General features: G+C 40.2%; 1 protein-coding gene across 1 annotated transcript in view; it reads right to left on the reverse strand.

The window, feature by feature from the left end:
* The window catches only part of MEI4 (meiotic double-stranded break formation protein 4), a 173,996-nt gene extending 151,497 nt beyond the window's left edge, over positions 1-22,499 (reverse strand). The window contains exon 1 of the mRNA XM_047101760.1: positions 22,268-22,499. Within this exon, the coding sequence (XP_046957716.1) occupies positions 22,268-22,499 (232 nt within the window). The remainder of the gene's footprint in view (positions 1-22,267) is intronic.
* Between the last annotated feature and the right edge of the window lie 1,206 nt (positions 22,500-23,705).

Raw genomic sequence — 23,705 nt, forward strand, 5'->3', positions numbered from 1 at the left:
CTTCTGTTTCTTAGATTCACTACATCTGTTCCCATTTTAGGGCCTTTGTATTAAATATTCCCTCTGCCTGCGATGCTCTCCCCCCACCGAACCCCAATTTTCTCAAGGCTGATTCCTTGCTATCATTCAAAGGTCTCTTAAAATGTCACTTCTGCAGAGAAGCCTTAGGTGACCACCCAATCTAAAAATGTCACCAGAGCAGTGTCTGTCACATTTCTGTTTTAATTCTCCAAATCTCACTTGCCACCGCCTGATCATTTCCTGCCAGTATAATCTGTCTCACCCACAAGAATGTACACAGTATGTCAGTCTTGGACTACCTGATTTACCGCCATAGCCCACAGCCTGGAGTACAGAGTGAGAGCTCAACAGATATTTACTCAGTCAATAAAAACCGTTTTTTATACCACCTCTTTTTCCCCATGCCAAAATAATTACATGTAAGACGTGGGCCAGGACTGTGATGTTCCTGTCTCCAACTCCTCCCTCTTCCAAACAACCCTAAACACGATGCCCAATTATTGTGTCCAAATAACGTATGCCTCACATCACCTAAATGCACCACTTTCAGAAAGCATACTGCTTGGCACATGCATAGCACACACCCAATAAATGCTACTTTTTCTTCTCTTTTCCTGCTGGAAAATCTCCAAAGGCTCCTTGCTGCCTACCGAACAAAGAATGTTTTCCACTGGCTGTCACACCTCTTCTTAATAGGCTCCAACCTAGTTTTTCATCTTATTTTCCAGAACATCTCTTCATGCTCTGTATGCCATAGTCAAATTAGACCATTTGCCAGCAGATTCTTGTGTCTGTGCTTTACACTGTTCCCTCTTGCCTGAAATTTCCTCATATCCATAGCTTTCTAAATCTTACCCATCCTTCAAAGTCAGCAACACCCTCAAAAAAGACTTTGAAAAGTCCTTTCTCTAAGGCAAACACTCTCTATTCTATACATTAGTATCTTTCTCTGGACCATAGTTTCATTGGGTATCATTAGTGATGTGGTCTGGCTCCCAATAGACTCTGTGAGCCCATGGACAGGACATAGACCTTATATCTCCTTACATTCTCCACATTGTTTGTGCTGAACAGCTACAGAATAAAAAGGGACTGAATAAATGAACAGACTTTCTCTAACAGAAAAGGATTTTTAGGACAAAATTAGAAGCTGATAAGACAATGCAATTTCTTCTTGGATTCAGTTATTTGGGGGGCAAAGATAGCAATGTAGGTAAAAAAGCATAGTCCTAATTTCATTTTCTAACAAACAGCAAATACCATGGTGAGAGACCATGAACACACATATAAAAGCCCTACAGAATAACATCAAGCCCCTGAAAATACAAACCTCTACCAAATGAACCGATGAATCCACCTGCATAACTTCCATCCATCAGTGTGAGGATGTCATGAATGTCATGCAGAATTGGTAAAAACAATACAATCACTGACATCAGCAATACACCACATTCATTGGCCTCCCAATGCTGTGAATGCCCAATGACACAGCTCTCTACAATCTAGCCCTAATTACCTTTCCTGCTGAGATCACACACATCTCCAATCTCTCCTGACCAAGTCTCTTTCCAAAAGAATTTGCCTGAATCTATTTTCCACCAAGCCCTTGATGCCACTGCTTTGACTTCAGCTCTTCACCATAGAGTTTCAACAGCTCACATCTGTACTGCTGAGATGTTACCTTCAAGCTGGCTCGGTCCCCCAAGCTCACCCTGCTAGACAGCTGAGGCTGGCATTCATTTCTAGTGATGTGCCCACTTCACTCTCTTTATCAAAAATCAGAAGCACTGAGATCTTTTACACAGTACAATTTTTCCCAACCTATATCACCATAAGGGGAACATATTAAAATTAAGTATTCCTAGGCACAGTAAATCAGTATTTCCAGGAGTGGGTTCCAGGAACTTGTAGCTTAAATAAACATCTCAAGGGAGTCTTATAATTGGGTAAGTCTCAAAAACACTGCTCTGCACTACTCCCAAACTTAGGCATTCAGCCTGGTTCATGTGTTTCTTGCTGGGCTACAGTTCTCCTACTTATAAGATCTTACACTGGTGGTTTTCAACCTTCCCTGCACATTAAAGTGACTTTGGGAACATTTCAAAACTCCAGTGCCAGACCACATCCCATTCTAAGTACCATGCCAGAATCTCAGGGGTCTATCCCAGATGTCAATATTGTTTTTAAAGCTCCCCAGGTGATTCTAGGGTGAGAATCACTATCTTAGATTAATTTATATTTGTTCTGATTTCTCCAGATAGCAGAGAACTGGACTGTGGCCCATTCCTTCATGCCATTGCCATTTCCATCTTCAAGTCTCCCAGAAATATCCATTTCCAATTCTTTATGTGTTCATGTTTAATTCACATTTAATCTTTCAGAGTTCAGCTGGAATCCCACTCCCTTTTCAGGGTCATCTTTGCCACTGCATCTCCAATTTTGCAAAAGTAGAGCCTTCTATTTTCTAGCTGTCTCCTTCTCACCTTATCTAAGCCAGCATCACATCCCTTCTGGACCACAGCCTTGGACTCCTACCCGGAAGTCTGCTTCCCCTCCCACTTACATTCTCCACACAGCAACTGCAGCAAAAAGTTCAGAGCTCCTGTTTCATGCTCACCAAAGGATTCCCACTGTGCCTAAAGGCCTACCCACTGGAGCAAGCCCTGCGTCGTCAGCACCCCCGCCCTCTCTCTGGTCTCATCTCACTCACTGTGCTCTCTTTCTGCTCACTAAACGTGCAAGCTAGTTCCCGCCTCAGGGGCCACTCAGATGATGCTGTTCCTTCAGGAGTCAGCTCAAACACCTCCTTCTCCATCAGGTCTCTCGGATCACCCAGTCTGTTAGTGGCCCTGCCCCATCCCCAGGCGCTCCATCACTCCAACCTGCTGTATATTTTTTTTTCCACAGCTTTTAACACTCCCCAAACTCTTCCTGCTTATCAGTTTACTTGTTATTGTCTGCCTACTCCACAGGAGTATCGATTCTGTTTCTTCATTCTTTTTCACCACAACCTCTAGAAATCACAGCTTCTGAGGAAATGAATCAACTAACGAATGAGTGACCATGAATAAATATAACCCAAAACGAAACTGTATACATCATATGTGGTTCTTTATATGTGTCCATCTCAGGAGATCTTGCCTCTCCAACCAGACAATAAACTCACAATAGGTAGCAAATAAACTTTTTTTCCAATCTTGAAAGTCAAGCACAGTACTGAGCAAATATCACACATTTAAGCACTTACTTGTTGATTATTTTGGGCTATTTTAGAAGATCTTCAATATTGGATTGAAAGAAAAAGATAAGTGTTTTTTCTTTTTAATGTTTATCTTTGACAGAGAGAGACAGACAGCACATGAGCAGAGGAGGGGCAGAGAGGGAGACGCAGAATCGGAAACAGGCTCCAGGCTCCAAGCTGTCAGCACAGAGCCCAACACGGGGTTCAAACTCACAGACCGCGAGATCATGACCTGAGCCAAAGTCGGATGCTCAACCGACTGAGCCACCCAGGCACCCTGATAACTGGTTTTTCAGTGTCCTACAGTCTTTTGACCCACAGGCATCCACACCTAAATGATAATGTGTACTATATCACACCCAAACAAACACAATACGAAGTCTCTCATTCTAATTCACCCTCCAATTTTTTCACGTTTCAATTCCATTCTCTAAATTACACCCATCTTATAAAGTACCATCCAACTTGTAAATCCATGAGTGTAGGCTTTGCCTGTTTGTGGCCACTGAATTGCCTGGTACAGAGTCAAGCCCATTTTTGTCTGACCGATGTACATCTGTGCAGATCAAGCAGAGAGAGATCTCAATCAGGTAACTGCTATAGGGATGGTCCAAGTCTCAGCTGCATCTCTAGAAATAAGGCCTTCCTCTGACTAGAACATTTTTTAAAGCCTTCTTTGTATAGGCCTGTGGTTACAGGCTTTGGTTTCAAGATTTTATTATTATGTACATATGACATATCAAAGCCAGTCCTTGAAATCTAGGTTTTGTTCAAAAGCTATCAAAAAGTTGGGGCACCTGGACGGCTCAGTCAATTAAGCTTCCAACTTCGGCTCAGGTCATGATCTTACAGTTTGTGAATTTAAGTCCTGCATCAGGCTCTGTGCTGACAGCTCAGAGCCTGGAGCCTGCTTCAGATTCTTTGGCTCCTTCTCTCTTTGCCCCTCCCATGCTCATGTTCTGTCTCTCTCTCTCTCTCTCTCTCTCTCTCTGTCTCTCAGAAACAAATAAAAACATTTTAAAAAGCTATCAAAAAGTCACTCTGCACTACTAAAACCAATGTTTAAAACCTTACTGACAATCACAAATACTAAGGAAATTGCTTTCTATGAACCAGAGGAAAAGAAAACACAAAATTTAGGTAATCGCAGTTATTTTGCTAGTATCACTTAAAATAATATTTTATTTATACCCAATGTGGGGCAATACTACCTTCCAACATCACTTTCTTATTTATTTCAGAATCAATAACAGTTCAGTCTGTCCCCAGGTAAATGCGAAACATATATCTTCAAATAACTTAGGCTTCCCTAAGTCTTAGGATACAGACAACATTTATAAAATCCCCTTTAATCTTCAGTTCTGGTGACTAAAGATAATGTTTCTCCCAAGTGCTGAAAATTATAATAACAAGCCATGGTACAAGCCTGTCATCCTACAAGTGCCTTTCAAAGCCTTGATGTATTTACCTATTATCTCCCCAGGGTGCTAGCAGTTCCCATAAAGTCTATTAACCCAGGTGAGGGGATCCTGCTCCAAGACCCTCACTGACCCTTGCAGGGCTCAGAAATCACCACTCCTTTTCATACAAAGATGTCACTCCAAGAGGAATCTGATAATGGATCTTGCAGGTACCAAAAAGAAATTATAAAATGTTGGCTCATTAAATGCACATTCCCTTTCTCTCCCAAAATGCAAAATCCTTTTTGACCTGATCATCAGCAATTTCTGCTAAGTGAATGTTATAATAGCATTATAAGAAAAGCATTGTAAAAGCTCAGAGGTGAAGATTATTCCATTGTAGAACCACATACATGACCCTTTTCTCTAAAAACTCACAAGACTTGAAAATATTGATAATACCTTTAGACCGACAGACAATCCAGAAATAGAAAAATACTGTAACTGGCCAATTTTGAATCTAGGAATGAGATGCCTTTCATTTCACCACTGAATACAACATTTGATGGATGACAGAATAGCTCATCATATGCTTTAAGTATATGAACTAATTACCAGCTTGTTATGAAGACCAAGAATCAGTCACGTGGCACTGTTTGGAGACATACACATTTCCATAGCAAACATTCTCTTTTATTATTTTTTTTTTTAATTTTTTTTTAACGTTTATTTATTTTTGAGACAGAGAGAGACAGAGCATGAACGGGGGAGGGGCAGAGAGAGAGGGAGACACAGAATCGGAAACAGGCTCCAGGCTCTGAGCCGTCAGCCCAGAGCCCGACGCGGGGCTCGAACTCACGGAACACGAGATCGTGACCTGGCTGAAGTCGGACGCTTAACCGACTGCGCCACCCAGGCGCCCCGCAAACATTCTCTTTTAAAAGTATAGTCTATCTGTCAGTAAATCCCCAAATGACAACTTTGTAAGAACATACGGATGTGGCCAAAAGTCATATACTTAATTCCATAGAATCCGTTCTTTAGCAGAAGGAGACAAAGCAAAAATATTCTTAATTCCGAAAAAAGAGGCATAGCCAGAGACAGCTTGGTAGTCAATTATCACACTGCCAATTATGATTAAAATATATTCTTGTGAGTAGTAAAAAGGAGAGCTCAAAGTCAATTTTCTGAAGACACCACATTGCTAACCAAGCAAAACTCATTTCCACTGATAGTCCTGAAAGTAAAGTCCATTCTCAGAGGTTCTGGTTTTCGTAACTTGTGAGGCCAAGTTACAGAGCAGGACAACACAGCTTTGGTATTATGGTCCATTCATTCATCACTTATTGTAAAACTCAGTGGCCTAGGAAATTAAGTAAACTTGACCAAAAAGCAACATAATCTCTTAACATTAAAAATGAAATTAAGACACATTTTTTTTTCAGGGAGAAAATAAACCACACTAAATATATTCTGCCTTGCCAGAATAGATGATTCCACAGAACATATGCTGTATTCGATGCTACAATATAAAGGCACTGGAATAAGGGCTGAGAGGACTCACATGGTAAATAAGAACATATGGATATAGCCAAAAGTCATAGACCTAACTGTCATGCCTTCTACGATCAAAGAACTAAGAAAAAGGCAAGCCAACAAATACCTCTGCTACACGCAAAAGGTATTAGTGTCAAGCAGAGGTACCGAGGTAGAGGGGATTTGTTATAGAAACACAAAGGAATTAGTTCAAACTGGGGGCAAACCTGAAAGATTCCGTAGAATACGAGAGTCAAGGGATCGACGACAGTGCTTTCATTAGGGAGGCCTTTCCTACCAGGAAGGTGTGTGAGCAAAGGTAAAGCAACAGCGGTCTGAGCAGTGGCTCAGAAAAGGTGTGGCTGGAGCAGAAGGAAAGCAGAGGCATCCAAGAGTACGGTACGGGGCTGAGAAAAGATTCCGAGTTCACAGTGGCAAAGAACTTGAACGCAACCTGCTCCTAGACAACAGAAAACTATCCACTGCTTAAAACGTTATCTAAACTATCTTAGAAGAAATTGCAGAGGCAAATAAATAAATAAATAAATAAATAAGGTGTGTGACAGATAACCTATAGAGAAACCTCTTGAAACAGTCAAGGAAGGAGTGATGACATTTTCCTGATGAAAGAAAAATCACAGGGTTCATTGTGGAAGGAGAACACATCGAATTATATGACTGAGAAATCAAAACAGGACAGAAATCAGATTAGAACTTTTTGTAACAATATAGAGACAGAGTAGAGAATGAAAATCAAGTTTCATTAATGTATCTCTCAAAATAATTAAACAGAGTAGCAGCTGAATTCCTACAAAATTTTCTAAGCAGTTTACTGAAAGAAATCAGGCTGCCAGGCCTGAGGACCTTCCACATTTGCTACTGGACTGGAACTGAGAAAAGTTTTACTACTGGAAAGAAAAAAAACCTTAAACACCCTTAAACCTTTGTTCTTTTCTTTCCTACTAGTAGAATCTGCTAAACCAGATAGATCCAGGTCTTTGCAAGACAGATTTAAATAATAAAATTCTCATGTCCAAAGGAAAAAAAAAATAGGTTCGTCTGCTGCTAAGCAATCAATGGCAATTCCCAGCAGACTACCAAGGCCAAGGAGGAAGGAAATGTATTTACTTTTTGTCCTTGCATCAGGAAGCTTGGTGCCAAGCATTCCCCATTAACCTTGATTGCCCATCTTTATCCTTCTCATCATCATCCTCATTTTATAGAGGAGAAAAGGGTGTTTCATGTGAGATCTGTGATTTGCTTAAAAGAACTTAGTTAATGTCGGTGGAGCTGATATTCTACCCAGATTCATCTAACTCCAACCCTCTTGCTCTTCCCAATGAGCAATCTACCTCCAGAGTTTGCCCTCAGCAACCCTTCCCACCATCAATAACACCTCTGTGCCCTCTGTTGGATCGTTCTTCCTCATTTACGATTGTGCATTCTTAAAATAATCGTTGAGTATCTCCTGCATGCTTGACCTTGATGATGAGCATTCATTAGTGCATTAAATTGTTATATGTTAAGTATGGTGCTCTAGGCATCACCCTTTCTTTATTCAAATGTGTGTCAGTATGGATGTTACAATCACATCATTTCTATTTTCTTCCAAGATGCCTTCTGGTAAACAAATAACTCCATGATATTCATGCCATAAATACTGTACTACTTCCCAATAAATGTAGAAAATTTTAAATAGTTGGAAAAAAAAAGAGTATTTACTATGGAACTATTTAAAATATATTTTCTTAGTCATCTGAGAAATTTTAATAGCTGAGAATTCTTGGTAAAGTTAACACTGTTAACAAAATCCTAAATTACGACCATGCTGCCACAGGGCTTATAGTGTAACAACTAAGGGGTGTGTTTGTGTGTAAAAGCAAGTGCCCTGTTACTTAAATATTTACTGACAAATCACACAGTAGAAAACATCTCTGCATCTATGGATATAGGATTTCTCAGAAAAGTCTCAAAAGTATTGCCAATAAGATTTTATAGCCTACTTATACAAGAAGTCACTTATTACACGTGAGTTGACCTTTCTCCAGAGGCTTTTTGACTCATCACAGGCTGCTAAGTATTACTACGAACTCAAGGTATCTGAACAGTAATGAAATAATAGCAATCACACAAGGAGATCCATTTTACAAGTGCACCACAACCTGTTCAATAAGCTACCTACTATAATAAACAAATAATACTGAAGGAAGAACAGAGATACAACTATTCCCTAATTTTTAAAAACAAATGCCTTATGACATTGCTTTTACAGGGTAAAAGGAGCTATCTGCTCTATTTACACTTACAGGAGAAGAAAAAAAATGGATTGGAACAAATGCCAGTTTTCACTTTATAGTTGCTCACTATTCACACAAAAAGGCTTGAGATGCCCACCCAGGACCCAACTTCAAACCCATCCATGTTGCGAGCATACCCAAACATGTATGAAGACAACTAAACGGTCCTTCCCCCAGCTGCCCACAGACCCACCGTCCCCTCTCACCGGTGTCAGGACATTAATGTAGACTAATTTTATAGTCAGATGTTTCCCCCCAGTGGGCCAAAAGCAGTGTCTTCTACTCTAATAAAGATTTGCAGCATACCACAGAGATAGCCCTAGTGAAATAAGGGTATTAAAACTAGGTAGGATTAACACTGAAAATGGGTAATATGAACATTTGAGTTAAATATAGAATATAAAAGTTTGCCTTAGAGACGTCTGGGTGGTTTAGTCAGTTAGGCGTCCGACTCTGGATCTCGGCTCAGGTCATGATCTTATGATTCATGAGTTCAAGCCCTGAGTCGGGCTCAGTGCTCACAGTGAAGAGCCTGCTTGGGATTCTCCCTCCCTCTTTCTCTGCCGCTCCCCTGCTGGTGTGTGTGTGTGTGTGTGTGTGTGTGTGTGTGTGTATGTGCGTGCGCATGCACGTGCACACGCGTGAGCGTGTGCTCTCTCTTTGAAAATAAATAAACATTAAAAAAGTAATAATAATAAAAAATAAAAGTTTGCCTACACCAGTGGTTCTCAATCCTGAGGGTACTTTAGAATAACCTAGAGATTGCTAAAGAATATTGATGCTTCAATCCAATCCACAGAGATTATGATATAATTGGCCTGGGGGGAAACCCAGGCATCAGGATTTTTAAGAGCCCCTCAGGCGATTCTAAGGCACAGGCAGGGTTCAGGGCCACCATCTGAAACTCTAGCCTCACGTCTACAAAGAAGGCAAAGTCTTTCAGAAAGACACTTTAAAAATAAAAATAAAGTTTTAAATTTAAAGTTGCAAATCTGACTAATGGTACTTTTCTTTTTCACATGGGCCTATAGGTACAAAAGGCCTAGATTCATATGGCATTTGCTGTTAAAAAGGTAAGTGAGCGGTTAAGTTTGTTATCACTGTGTTCACCATCACAGACGTCTGTACACGGACGAAGCACTTCTTTAAAGAAAAATTTCAGAGGAACTGGAAAAGTACAGATCACTGAAGCATACAGTTCTCCAGGTCCGGCTCCTGCTGTATCTCTCGCCCCATCAGACATCAGAGAGCTGCACAGCCACACAAAGCAGCTCACCAGCGTGGACTTGGCCTACTTTGGACTGACTCCTGCTTGGAAATTACCGATATGATGAGACACCTTGCGGTTCACAGGATAAACACTTCATAAAGTACACAGGTAGAAGTAACTTCAGAGTTATTAAAGGCACAATTATTAGCAAAACAGTTTATTAAAATATGCAAAATATCATCTAATTTGTATGACCTGGGTTGAAGAATAAGGTCACTTTTTCCTGTTACTGGAGTATCAATGGAAAGGAGAAAGGGGCCTAAATTCTGTATATTCTGCTTTATTGATGAATTAGAAAAACTTCAAATACAATAAAAAGTATGTAGAAGGATCAGAAGCATTGTTCAAATTTTTATCAGTTACTTCTACACCACTGTGGTTAGTTGTCAAGCTGATATAAAATGTTGACATTTTGTATGTCTTATATTGCATTTTACATAGAAAACCCGACCTTAGGTCACAAAAATTATTTCTGCTACAAATATTTACAAGCCTAACCAGTAGTGATAAATCAAATATCAAGCCCAGAAACATCTTTGAAAAACCACTGTGTGAAAGATCTTGCTGAATCAAGCACCAAGGGAGGGCACAAAAGCAACTTAGTCTTTGTTCTTCATGTGACTTATTAATTAAAAGAGTAATGCAGAATTGTTACAGCTAGGCTTCTGCAAGCATGAAGAACCAGCTTTCTCTGGAAGCAATCTTTCCCTTCTTTATTTCAAAGTGTAAAACTTGGCAGACATGGTCTGAATGTATTAAAGACACATAGGCAATCCTTCTCTCTGACTCCGAGAGAAATGGGAGAGACTGAAAACAAGAAAAATTATCACATGCTCACTATAAAATAATTGATGATGGGAAACAATGGATTCACTGAATAGTTGAGAGCGGCTCACAACCTGGGTCTCCCTCACAGCCCACATACCCCACAGCTGAGTACTCTCTGATGTATTTTTTTTTTCATGCTAACTCTAAGAAATGCTTGCAAGCAGTTTAAATTTTAAAATTCACATAAATGAGGTTTCCAAAACAGGAGACCTGAGTGAAAAGACCACCGTCTCCCTGCAGTATAAGGAAAGCATAACGAGGCTCCTCCTGGTAATGAGCCCTCCCACATAAATGATAGAAGAGCTAAGGGTGGTCCCCCGTGCAGCCCCTCCCCTACACATATTCACTCCCCAAGCGCAGTACTTTGCTGCTGGTTTTCTGCCACTTTCACTGAGACCCTTGCTTTGTCTTCATATTCAATTTAGGAATTCATTCAAATTCATTTTGTACTGAAGTTAGCTATTTACTTCTCAGTATGACCAAGAATATAATGTAAGTGTGTGTGTTTATTGTTCCACAGACATGATACGAGACTTTATTTAAGAGTAAATGTGTTTTGTCTTATTGCCTGGAAAACGCTAGCATTCATTTGCTGCAATACAGTTCTTTTTAGCTATGTTACTTTATGTACTTTTTAAGGATTGGTAAAATAGTATAATCAGAATTTAAGGCTTTCTACTGAATTTTAGGATAAAGCATCCTACATTTTTGATCCTAAAATTTTCCTCTACAAGATGTATTCAAAATTACTTAAAACAGATATTAAAAAGGATGTTTCCCCTGCAAAAAAGGGGAGGGGCTATCTTACACAAATGCACATCTTATATACCAGGATATCTGTATCCAGAATCTTCTATGATAGCACATACCAGCGCTTATGAGGATGGGATGAGGGAAGTAAGGATGGAGGGAGGGAAAGAAGGGCAAGGGGATAAAGAAGGAAAAGAGAAGTTCTCCTACATCAAAAATCAAGAGTATACATTCCTTGGATTCCTATTTATACACATATTTCACTGAACAGTATGGAACAGTATGAAACACAGTTGTTAGAATGATGTCAAGGTTACTAGTTTTTGTTTGTTCATTTTCTCTAATTTCTACTATCTGTCAGAGCTCCTTCAGGCTCTCAGTGAACACTTTCTCAATTCTTGGGTGACCAGGGCCAAATATTATCTATTGGTATTAAGAAATCTTTCAGAGGCTAGCCTACAAATCCCTCTTGATTTATCACCTGCATGTTTTGAACAGGGGATGAATAGGTTTCTACTGACCCATTTTCCGGAGAGGTCTTATTATGTTCCCTGAACATATATTTCACTTTAATTTATTTAAACCAGGGGTTCTCAAACTTCGGTTTTCATCAGAATCAGCTGGAGGGTCTGTTAAGCCACAGGTCGCTGGGCTCTACCCCCAGAGTTTCTGATTACAGTAAGCAAAGGGTGGGACTGAGAATCTGCATTTTTAACAAGGTCTCACCTGATACTGATGGAGCTGGCCTGGGGACCACACTTTGAGAACCACCAGTTTAAGAAAACACCTCAAAGTACTAGAAAAGCACTGTTCCAGAATTTTACAAGAATTCCACTCCATTAACTATCTGTTTGACCTTTGGCAAGTTACTTAATTCTGCTTTCCTCATTTAATTTTCTACAACAGAGGCACCAGGTGGAGATGACTGAGACAAGAGTTGAAGCAGCAGGCAAAGAAATGCGAGAATGAAAATCCAAAAGCAGTTTGAAACAGCAACAACGAAACAGTGGGACAGATTTGAGACTAAGGGACGCTGGAGGAGGAGAAGGGAACAAAAATGAACTTTACATGACAGCTGCCAGGAATGAACTCAGCAAAAACACGAATCAAGGGGCACCTACTCCTACCTTCAAAAGAGTCTCAGAGAAGAAATGTTGGCCCCTTCTTGAGGTCCAGGGCCAGGACCAACACTTGTGCTCCATATTTCTTCTGGGATTCGGGTCCCAAGCCCTTGTGATTCCTTTACTGTCCTCTTCCTATCAAATCTTCCAATGTCCCCTCTCTACTAATTCCTTCCTACCAAGGTACCAGCGTGCTGATGTCTTTTCTATGTTAACAATAAAAAACTTTCTCTCTACTTTGCCCCCTCTCCAGCTACCAACCTACCTCTTCTCCTTCCCTTCACAAACAAACTCCACCCCAAAATAGTCCACAGTCCTTTGCTACTCAAACTCTAGTCCTCAGACCAGCACTATCAACATCACCTGAGAGATTATCAGAACTGTAGAATCTCAAGCCTTCTTCCATTTACCCTATTTACCCAGTTTCCGTCTTGCTTTGATAATGAAATTGATATTACTCCATTAATTTCCCCAGTCTAAACAACAGTCTGCGGTCATCTAACTGGATTCTACTCACTCCACAATGAATTTATTGTAAAAAATAAATTTCAAGAGTCTAGGGTCAAAATATTAAATTCAGAATCCTCAATGATACCTTTAGATTTCTAACAGAATCTACAAAATCAAATCCAGAGAAACAGCAGGGCATTTAAAAACACAGACAAAACCTGCAAAAAATAAACATAATCCTAAATATAAGGGCCAGATTAAAGTTTACCACAGGTTAAACTATTCAAAAAAATTACACTGAAAAAGATCCTGGAGTTCAAAGGTATTTTGAACAGTTTTAGCTTTTGCTCCATAGATGAGAAGACAGAATTCTCACTCTCCATTTCTCCAGTTCTGGTCAAACTATCTATGCACACATGGCTCCCTCAAAGGTAGGAGCCCTGACACTCACCCTACCTTAGTGAGTATCTCCTTCCCTAGGATGCTTTGGTCTTGCTCTCCTGATCCTTCTCCAGCACTATAGTGGTTTTGTAGACACCCAGAAATGACAAATCAGCCAGGCCCCTTTGTTCCAGGTAATAACACTCACATAAACCATGTCTAAACGTATTCATTCAACAAATATCCTCAAGTTCCCCCCCCCCAGCCGCCCACCACCTCATGCCAGGCATTGTGCTAACCCTACAAATACAGCAGTGATGAGAAAAAGCACACTCCTGCAAGCATGGGCTTTAGGTCCTACAGGGAAGACAGGCTGCCTAAACAATTACAATTTGGCTCACAAATGCTGTGAAAAGTACAGAATAGTATAGTCCCCCAGCAGGAGAATCTAATCTAGTCTAAGGAGGCAGTCAGCAAAGGCAGAAAGGGTATTAAAACTACATCAGAAAAAAAGAATAGCTCACAACCAGACAAAAAGGATTGGAAGAACATATCCTACAGAGAGAAACAACATGTGTAAAAGCCTAGAACTGAAAGAGAACAAGGTGGATTCGAGTAAAGTGAAAGAAATTTTGCGCATTTCAGTGCAGAATGTCGAGGACATAGTGATGACAGGTTGGGCTAGAGAAGAAAGCAAGCGCCAAATAGTGGAGAAACTTGCAGCCTATTTTAAGAGCTGTAGATTTAACCTGAAGTAAATGAGAAGACTTGAGTCTGGGCTGCAATCTAGCTTTGAAAGTGGCAAGGCTACAACTCTAAACATGGAGTCTAACTGGGATAAATCAGACAGGACCAAGGTCGTGGCACTGGACTGGAGAGAAGTAGAAAGAATCCAGAGATACAAAGTAGAGTCGCCGTAATTAGGGGATTACCTGGACATTCACGATACCTCCCTGGAATGCAGCTCAGACAAAGAAGATGGTTGTGACACACAGTGAGATTCAGAGCCTCATACGAGGAAGAGCAGGGCTGATGATGTCCACCTGGAACACTGCCCTCACCTGAGCCCAGCGTCTGGAGCTCCTTGTTTCTTTCAGGCCCAGGCCCTCCCTGGTACTCCTGTGGCCCTTCCTGCTCCCTCTCTCCACCCCCATTCCTATGGGAGCCAGCTCTTGTGATAACTGAGATGTTTACATGTCTAAAGGATTGCCTTGTCACTACTAAAGCCATTTACTATATTCTGAGCTTTTTTTAACCTTAATTTCTCTGTATGTTGATGGTCTCTAATATCAGAAGATTAATTCAATTTTTATGTAATGAGTAAAGCATCTCTGATGTGTAATTATAAATGTACTTTATTTTGGAGGCTCTCATTAGAATCCATATTAAATTAGAGGCACATTTTCTAACATTCATGTACATTATGCACGTATGTTTCAAATAAACTGCAATTTTAAGAAAATTTCCATTATATTTGATAATTTATATCATAAAAGCCTATGTAAAAACTAAGATGAGAAATACTTATGCATTCATTTTCTATGCTCTTTCAGCATCCGTAAAACAGTGAATGCCCCAACATATAAACACTGAGCTCCAAAACCATGACTGGATGTCAGTTATTTGTGATGTCTCCTCAGTATGTGGTTTGGGACAGGGTGGCATGGGACAGAGGCTGAGTAAGCCGGGACCAGAAAAGTAGCAGCAATCAGGAGACAAAGACAAGCTCCGTGCTGGGTCTGGCAAAGTGCACACAGGTCACTACGATGTCCAGCCCCTTCCTGACCCCTCATCAACACCAATGTAGCTAAAAGCCTTTTCCTGAATCCAGGCTCATACAACATGAGAAGTAGGATCTGGGGCAGGTAATGGGAGTACTGAGGATTGGATCCTCAGAGTATAAAGCAGTAAAGGGGACAACAGACCAGGGGGTGGGAAAACTTAAGCATTGTCAGCTAGAGGGAAGGGAAGCTTCTAAAGCCATCTAGACAGTCAGTTGTTTCCCAGGACCCCAAACTTAGAAAAGCTAAGTCCAACTGAAAATAATAGTGCTGCTGATCACACCACCACCGCCCACCCCCAAACACTCTAGATATGAGCTCTGCATTCAGTGAACATTTACTAAATAAACATGGAAATCAATGAACTAATCTGGTTTCATTGTCTCTTGCTTTCTTTTCACTAGAGCCATCTGCTCATCCAGGGCCTATCTCTCATCTATGAAGACAAAATTGTAGGGGGGAGTGGGGTGCCTTGGTGGCTGTGTCGGTTGAGCATCCGACTTCGGCTCAGGTCATGATCTCACAGTTCATGGGTTTGAGCCCCACACCAGGCTCTGTGCTGATAGCCCAGAGCCTGGAGCCTGCTTCAGATTCTGTGTCTCCTCCTCTCTCTGCCCCTCCCGTGCCCATGCTCTATCTCTCTCTGTCTCTCTCCTGGGTGGTTCAGTTGGTTAAGTGACTGACTTCAGTTCAGGTCAAGATCTTGCAGTCCATGGGTTCAAGCCCCGAGTTGGGCTCTGTGCTGACAGCTCAGAGCCTGGAGCCTGTTTTGGATTCTGTGTCTCCCTCTCTCTCTCTGCCTCTCCCCGGCTCATGTTCTGTCTCTGTCTCTCGAAAATAAATAAACATTAAAAAAAAATTTAATTATAGGGGAAAAAGCATATACCTGACACTTCATCTATCTACTTCCCTCACATGAATGCCAAATTACTGTATAATTGCAACTGCCCAGATTCCCCTTGCTTGTCCCACCTTCACGCACACATATACACACTCAAGTTTTAATCCTAATCTGCTCATTGAAGTTCAATGCCATTTATCCCACTAATAAGGCCCTGCCCCTGCTACTATGTCCTCTTCAATCCCTAGTCAACAATTAAGAACACCCACTAATGCCTGTTAGTGGCCAGTCTCTATGCTCTGGGTCTCCCTCACTTACCTACTCAGACACATGAAATTCTTGCCAATGTTATGAAGCCATCTTTAACAGGAAGCTGATGTAGAACAAAGAACATAGTTTTTCTCACTCATTTCCTCCCCTATAGATCAAGAAGACTCTCGGCTAAAGAAAAAGTAGCGCTGGTCTAATTTATTCATGACCTCCACCCCTTCTCCACTCTACAAATTAGGATGTGCTCAGATACAAGGAAGCAAACACATGGACACAATGGATTAAACCCTTGTTTGTCTTTTTAAACATTCCTAATAAAGTAATCCTAGCATTGCTTTGATTGCTTAGCAATGTCAGGAAGGACCCAGGTTCTTTTCACCCAACTATTTCACTATCCTCAATGTGCTGGCATAAATTTCTCAATATTGCCTCACAGTTGCAAACTGGCTACCACAGATCCAGGCTCCGTATCTTCAATTGGCAGTGCCGCATACAGGAAACAAGTGGCTGACATGAAAAAAAAAAATTTAATTGCTCTCTTTCATGAGCTTCAGTCTCTTCATACAAAGAGGCAAATCTTTATCAAAAGCTCAGAAGATTGCTTTTTACCTTTCACTGGCCCCTGCCCAACCTTAGAACAATATTGACAAAACAAATCTAAGCCCTTCATGGATTAACCCACTGGGAATAAGGACATCTATTCAAAACAAAATTGGAGTGCTTTAGGAAGGAAGCAGAAAGCTAAATATTGAGTAGACAACTAACTGCACCTGCCACACATCACCCAAAATGATTTTGGGAAATGTGTCAACGGATTATCTGGGCTTCTTTGATCCTTCCTCCCTTCCTTCCTCCCACTACTAAGGAGCATTTAAGTAAAATTACAATGTAGCAGAATTCTAAGAACAAGTTCTATTTATCCCTTCTGTGTACAGCCTGTGTATTATTATGTTTAATAAATATAATAAAGAAGTATATCTCTAAGAAGCTGTGGGAAAATAAATCAGAATAAAGACATAGCTGAGCTCCCAAAATGCTGGATAAACTATATCATACTTTCTTATTTGTTTACTTTGCCATTTCAGCTCTGCTTTATTGAATTCTGGGTTGCTCAGTTGTTTCAATGGATAGTTGATGCTATAAATTAAGTTCCCCAGCCTCTGTCAATCTGTCAAGAAGCATCCCATTCAACATTTATTGAGGGCCTGCTGTCTCTAAACACTTGAGAACAGTTGCATATGTAAAGCAATCCTGAAAATCCCAATCAACAATATTTGATAATCTAAATATATCTAGGAGTGCCTGAGTGGTTCAGTGGGTTCAGCGTCCGACTTCAGCTCAGGTTATGATCTAATGGTTTGTGAGTTCAATCCCCTCTTTGTGCTTTCTGCTGTCAGCGCAGGGGGCCTGCTTCAGATCCTGTCTCTCTCTCTCTCTCTCTCTCTCTCTCTGCCCCTCCCCAGTTCATGCTTTCAAAAATAAATAAAAATGTTAAAAAATTATAAATATATCTATAATATAGTTTTGAATCTCAGGTATGGAGTTTTCTTAGAGTAAGTTACATCAGTCTTTCAAATTATATGTCTTTATCTTTTTTAATGTTTATTTATTTTTGACAGGGAGAGAGACAGAGCATGAGCAGGGGAGGGGCAGAGAGAGATGGAGACACAGAATCCGAAGCAGGCTCCAGGCTCCAAGCTGTCAGCACAGAGCCTGACGCGGGGCTCCAACTCAATAACTGTGAGATCATGACCTGAGCCGAAGTCGGACACTTAACCGACTGAGCCACCCAGGTGCCCCTCAAATTATGTATCTTTAAATAACAGCTGTGTTCCTTTTTTATTTTCCTATCAACCTAATACCCCCCTTTGTTAGGTTTCGTTCCTTCCCCTTTAATAGCGACTCTATTTATCTGAATCCATCTATTTATTCTTCATTTTTCAAGTTTAAGCTAACAGATGGAGAGACAAGTTACTTCCAAACATCTGTGTGGAAACGCTTTACCTATAGCTCCTGCTGCGAGTAAAACTGATTTTAATTGTAAGGTAGTTGAAGATTTCTCTCACAGGCATTGTAAGTGAAAGTTTTTGGTGTGAGAACAAGTTCTCACCTAGGTTCTCACTGTCAGGCATACTCATGTTCCAAACAAATCATGCACACCACTAGAGCAGCGGTATAAACAGACCCTTGACGGTAAACAACGGTTTTGATATCACAGATGTTCTTAAGAGTCTGTTTAAGATTACTGGAAATGTTTGTGTGCCATTCTATTAATCATATAACTGCACATAAAATAATTAAGAATATTGATTGTGTTTGCATTCATTGAGTACAAAGAGCCCATTACCTAGAAAGACTCTAGAGAGACTAAAATGTGGCTATAAATTCTATAACACTATTTTCACTCACATAATAATGAGATTTTAGTAACATCTGTGTATTAGGTTAGCAGATTTTCCTGATAATACCCAAAAGTAAAGTTAGTGAGTACCCTATTCCCCACAGCAATCATATGTGTAATACACCTGCTAATGTGTAGTCATTAGGTGACATTCCTAATGGGACAGTCATATTCTTTTCGTGGCTCCTTTTCCCATGCCCACCCCTGGAATGTTGAGACCCCCAATGCCCCCAACCTCCCAGCTCCGTCCTCCCTGCAAGTCTCATCCTTGGCTGAGACTTCAACTATTACTTAAATGTCAGTGGATCCTAAGTCTATGTCTGTATTTCCAGCCTGTTCATCATCCCCTTTGACTCTAAGAACCATCCTTCCACCTTCCTTCTACATAATCCCTATATATTCAGGAACTAGCCTATACTCAGACAAACCTTAACTCCACATTTTATCCTATAAACTTGTTTCTGTGTTCACTTTCAAGATTCAAAGCATTGCAATAAATTCAATAAACGGGGATTGGAGACCTCACTATCCCAAATGCCTCCATGTCCCTAATCACTCTCTGACATCATTTACAAATATCTGAAGTGTCTACTCTGAAATCGTTCCTAAATGTCTCACCTCCTTTCAGTTCTATCATGGATTGATTTAAATTCATCATTCTTCATATGGGTTTTGGTAAAATGTTTAAAACTGGTCTCCTTCCCTCGAATCATTGCTACGACCAAAAACACCTTCTTTGCTCCATGGCCATGTGACAAATATTTATTGAGCACCTACTGTGTGTCAGGCTTTGGGGTGGGCATTTAGTAGAGGGTGCTCAGCAAATCAAAAACCCACTCCTCATTGAACTTAAACTTTAGTTCAGGAGATAAGGCACCAACTAGGTAAACAAACAAATAGTCCACAGGGGATGTTTGGGTAAAAAAAAAAAAAAAAAAAAAAAAAAACTAGTGGGGAATGCTATGTGTATAGAGTGGTCATTGAGGAGGTATCATTTCAATTTTTTAAAATTTTTTTAATGTTTATTTTTGAGCGAGACAGAGAGAGAGAGAGAGAGAGACAGAGACAGAGCATGAGTGGGAGAGGGGCAGAGAGAGAGGGAGACACAGAATCCAAAGCTGTCAGCACAGAGCCTGACATGGGGCTCAAACTCATGAACCTGAGATCATGACCTGAGATGAATTTGGACGCTTAACCAACTGAGCCAACTAGGCACCCCCAGGAGGTGTTATTTAGAATAAGACCTCTAGGAAGGGAAGAAGCCAGTCACAAAGAGAGTCAAAGAGACAAACATAACAAAGGTCCAAGGCTGGAAGGAAGCCCATGGTAACTAGGGCCTAATGTATGGGACATAAGGTTGTATGGGACAAGGTGGGAGAGGTAAATAGAGGTGAAATCACCCACAGCATCACAGGCCATGATCGTAAGTCTGAATCTAATGTGAAGCATGATTGGAAGCCAGGGAGAAGTTTTCAGCAAGGGAGTCACATGATCTGGTTTACATTCTTTAAAAATCACCAGAATTGTTTCCCAGTCCCAATACAAGGGTCAATTCTGTGCATCAAAAAAGTTGTATGGCTCCTGATGAATGGAGTAACCACAGGTTCCAGCTTGCTCAAGTGAGTCCTGGTTTCTGCCTGTTGTCCCAGTGTAATTATTAAGAGTTCCCTGCTTTCAACTCTCACAAGGGTGGTAGGGAGACCATAAATCGCACAGTCAACTTACCATAGGGAATAAAATAAAACAGTCCTTGGGTTGACATTCAAGGCCCTTCTGAACCTGGTCCCAATTCACCTCTCTTCCTTTCTCCTACATGGTGTTTGGCCACTTCTGAAATGTAATGCTGCAAGTATCCTAAAAAGGCAAGTATCCTGCCTTTGATTATGTTCCTGCCTGTTGCTGCACATTCTGTGACCACTGACTAGTAGATAGATCCTTGAGGGCCAGACCTGAGAAGTCTTTCCAAAAACCAGGCAGAATGAATGGCTTCCTCCTCTGTGCTTTGTCAATATCTTTATTAAAGTATTTATCATACTGAGTAAATTATTTAAAGGTCCATTTTCCTGCAAGAATTGTAGGTACTCAATGGTAGGACAGCACCTTAAGTGGTTTTTTTGGGTCCTCACCACCCACTGCATACTGGTCCATTGCTGGTCCTTGATATATGACTGCTGGATGAATTATTTAATATAAGTGTAACATAACATACATAGCAAAATGATAAGGTTGAGTAATAAGATTTTAAATTTTTTTTTATCCAGTAAACTTAAAACATTACTGCCTTCAATCTACATTACTTTCATTCTCCAACTCCACCCCAATGTCTAATGTAGCCCCATTCATTAGGAAGTAACAATAAACTTTTAATGAACAACTACAAATAAAAACATCTTTATAGGGCAAGAAGAAGTCTAGTTTTAGAAAACTAACCAATTTCTAAATAATTGTGAAGATTAAATAAAACAGAATTGGTATAACCACTGTAGAAAATGGTATGGGGTTTCCTCAAAAAATTAAAAATAGAAATATATGATTTAGTAGTTCCACTGTTGGATATCTACCCGGAGAAAATGAAAACTTAGCAAGAAAAGATATATGTACCTCTATGGTTTTTTTCAAGTTTTTATCTAAATTCTAATATGTATATATATATATATATATATGGTTATGGTAAAATTGCTTTCAGGTGTGGAATTTAGTGATTCATCACTTACATATAACCCCTATGTTTATTGCAGCATTATTTACAATAGCCAAGAAATGGAAGCAACCTAACTGTACATCAATAGACAAATGTGTAAGGAAAATGTTATACACACACACACACACACACACACACACACACACACAGAAAGAGAGAGAGAGAGGAGAGAGAGAGAAATATTATACAGCCATAAAAAGGATGAGATCATGTCATCTGAGGTATGATACTACCCTAGAAGGTATATCCTAGGGCATTATACCACCTCCCCCCCCCAGGGTATTATATAAGTGAAATAAGTCAGACTGAGAAAGTAATTACCATCTGATTCCTCTCATCAGTAGAGTCTTAAAAAAACAAGAATAAACAAACAAAAAGCAGAATCAGACCCTTGACAACAAATTGATAGTTGCCAGAGGGGAGGGGGCCAGGAGACTAGGTAAAATGAGTGAAAAGGGAGGGAGATACTGGCCTCTGATATGCATTAAGTCACAGAAATAAAAGACACAGCATAAGGAATAGAGTTGATAATATTGTAATAGCAATATAACAGGAGAGATGATGGCTATACTTATGGTGAGCACAGCATAACATATAGAGCTATGGAATCACCGAACTGTACATCTGAAACTAATGTAACATTGTGTGCCAACTATACTCAATTTATTTATTTATTTATTTATTTATTTATTTATTTATTTATTTTTAAGAAAGAAAGAGAGTGAGGGGAAGAAGGGCAGAGGGAGAGAAAGAAACAATCTCAAGCAGGCTCCATGCTCAGCCCGGTAGCCCAAGGCAGGGCTCGATCCCACGACCCGGGGATCATGACCCGAGCAGAAATCAAGAGTCAGACACTCAACCGACTGAGCCACCCTGGCACCCCTATACTCAATTTTTTAAAAAATTACACTAAATTAAAAATAAACAATTAAAAAAACCATAATGATATATTACCAGAAGACAATTTCATACACTCACCAGTCTCAAGCAATCCTGAACACATCCTGCTCAGAAGAAGTTTTTGACGTAATTGCAGAACTTCAGTTTCCAAGGCTTCGACTTTTGATCTCCATGTTGACTCCTGCTCAGACACCACCTTCGCAAGGTGCTCTGTGTATTCTCTGCTGCTTTTGTCTGCTGGTTTTGAGCGGATAATGGCCACAGCCAGAGCCAGCTTTGAAGTTCTCAAATACCATGCTTGATCATCCATCCTGGCTTTTGTCCCTATGAGTTAGTAAGGAAAAAAGTTACAGAAATTCCTTTTAACTTTTGGAGTGCATTTCATTTGCTCAAAATTGATTTTGCAGAGTACCACTAATTAGTAAGTTTGTAATACAACTTGACACCAAGTAACAGAAAAAAAATTTCTCAGGAACTGAAAAGAGTACGAAAAGTATGCAAAAGTAAAACGCACATACATGAATACTAAGTGTATTAAAATTCAAAACCACAGGTTCAGACAATCTGACAAATTCTTGGGGTGGAAAAAACACACATTAATTCATTTAGTGTTTTCTAACCAGAGGCACACTTCAGAATCTCTAAGGGAGGTTTTTAAATACATACATTTACATATATTTGGTCCCAGCTCCCCAAAATTCAGATCTACCAAAGCTGGGATAGGCACTGAGGCTCTTACATTTTGAAGGGTCTACTCTGTAATCAGAACCACTAAATTAAACCATTTCTTTAAACGTAAGCCCTTCTGTTCCAACTCATTCTGCTAAGTCTCACAGTCCCTGCTTCCCGATTGAACCATTAACTACTTAGTACTACATTGCTGCCTTTAACCAGGACCCTCCAATGATACTGAGAACAATCTTTAAAATATTTGCATCGTTTAAATTGTGGCTCTGCTCTGATTCTGTGGCTCCAAAGATTTCCAACTGCCACCATGAGCGTACTTTTCCAAAGTAGTACTACATCACAGTCTAACTATAGGAATGTATCTGTGAGGACACAGATGAATACGACAACCGATACCGAAGTATAAACCCCTTGTGGACCTCCACAAGGGGGAGCTTGGCACATAAAATGTGCTGCATAAAAATTTGTAATGAATAGCACAATGGTCCAGAAAATTTAGGACTTTGGTTGCCACATCTATTCTACTAACAAGTTCAAATTCTTTACTCCACATCTCACACTTTATTTTCTTCCATTTCTCAAGCCTATCCTTCCACTGTGGTTAAATCATATTCATACAAACAGATGCACACAGTCTCAGCTCGTTCCCATTCACATCTCTGCTCTGGAATTTTCCCCAGTTGTGACACTATGACTCTCACAGCTGCCAAGGTCCTGCTGTGCATCCTTCAAAAAACGATTCATATACCACCATATCAAATCCTTTCAGATTTATTACCACCCACAAAACTGTGTACCTATCTGATATTCTATAGTTTACACTGAAAAT

The sequence above is a fragment of the Lynx rufus genome, unplaced genomic scaffold, assembly GCF_022079265.1.
Source record: "Lynx rufus isolate CCGP_SWC_20201006 ecotype Redwood Valley unplaced genomic scaffold, mLynRuf1.p SCAF_6, whole genome shotgun sequence".
NCBI classification, from domain to species: Eukaryota; Metazoa; Chordata; class Mammalia; order Carnivora; family Felidae; genus Lynx; species Lynx rufus.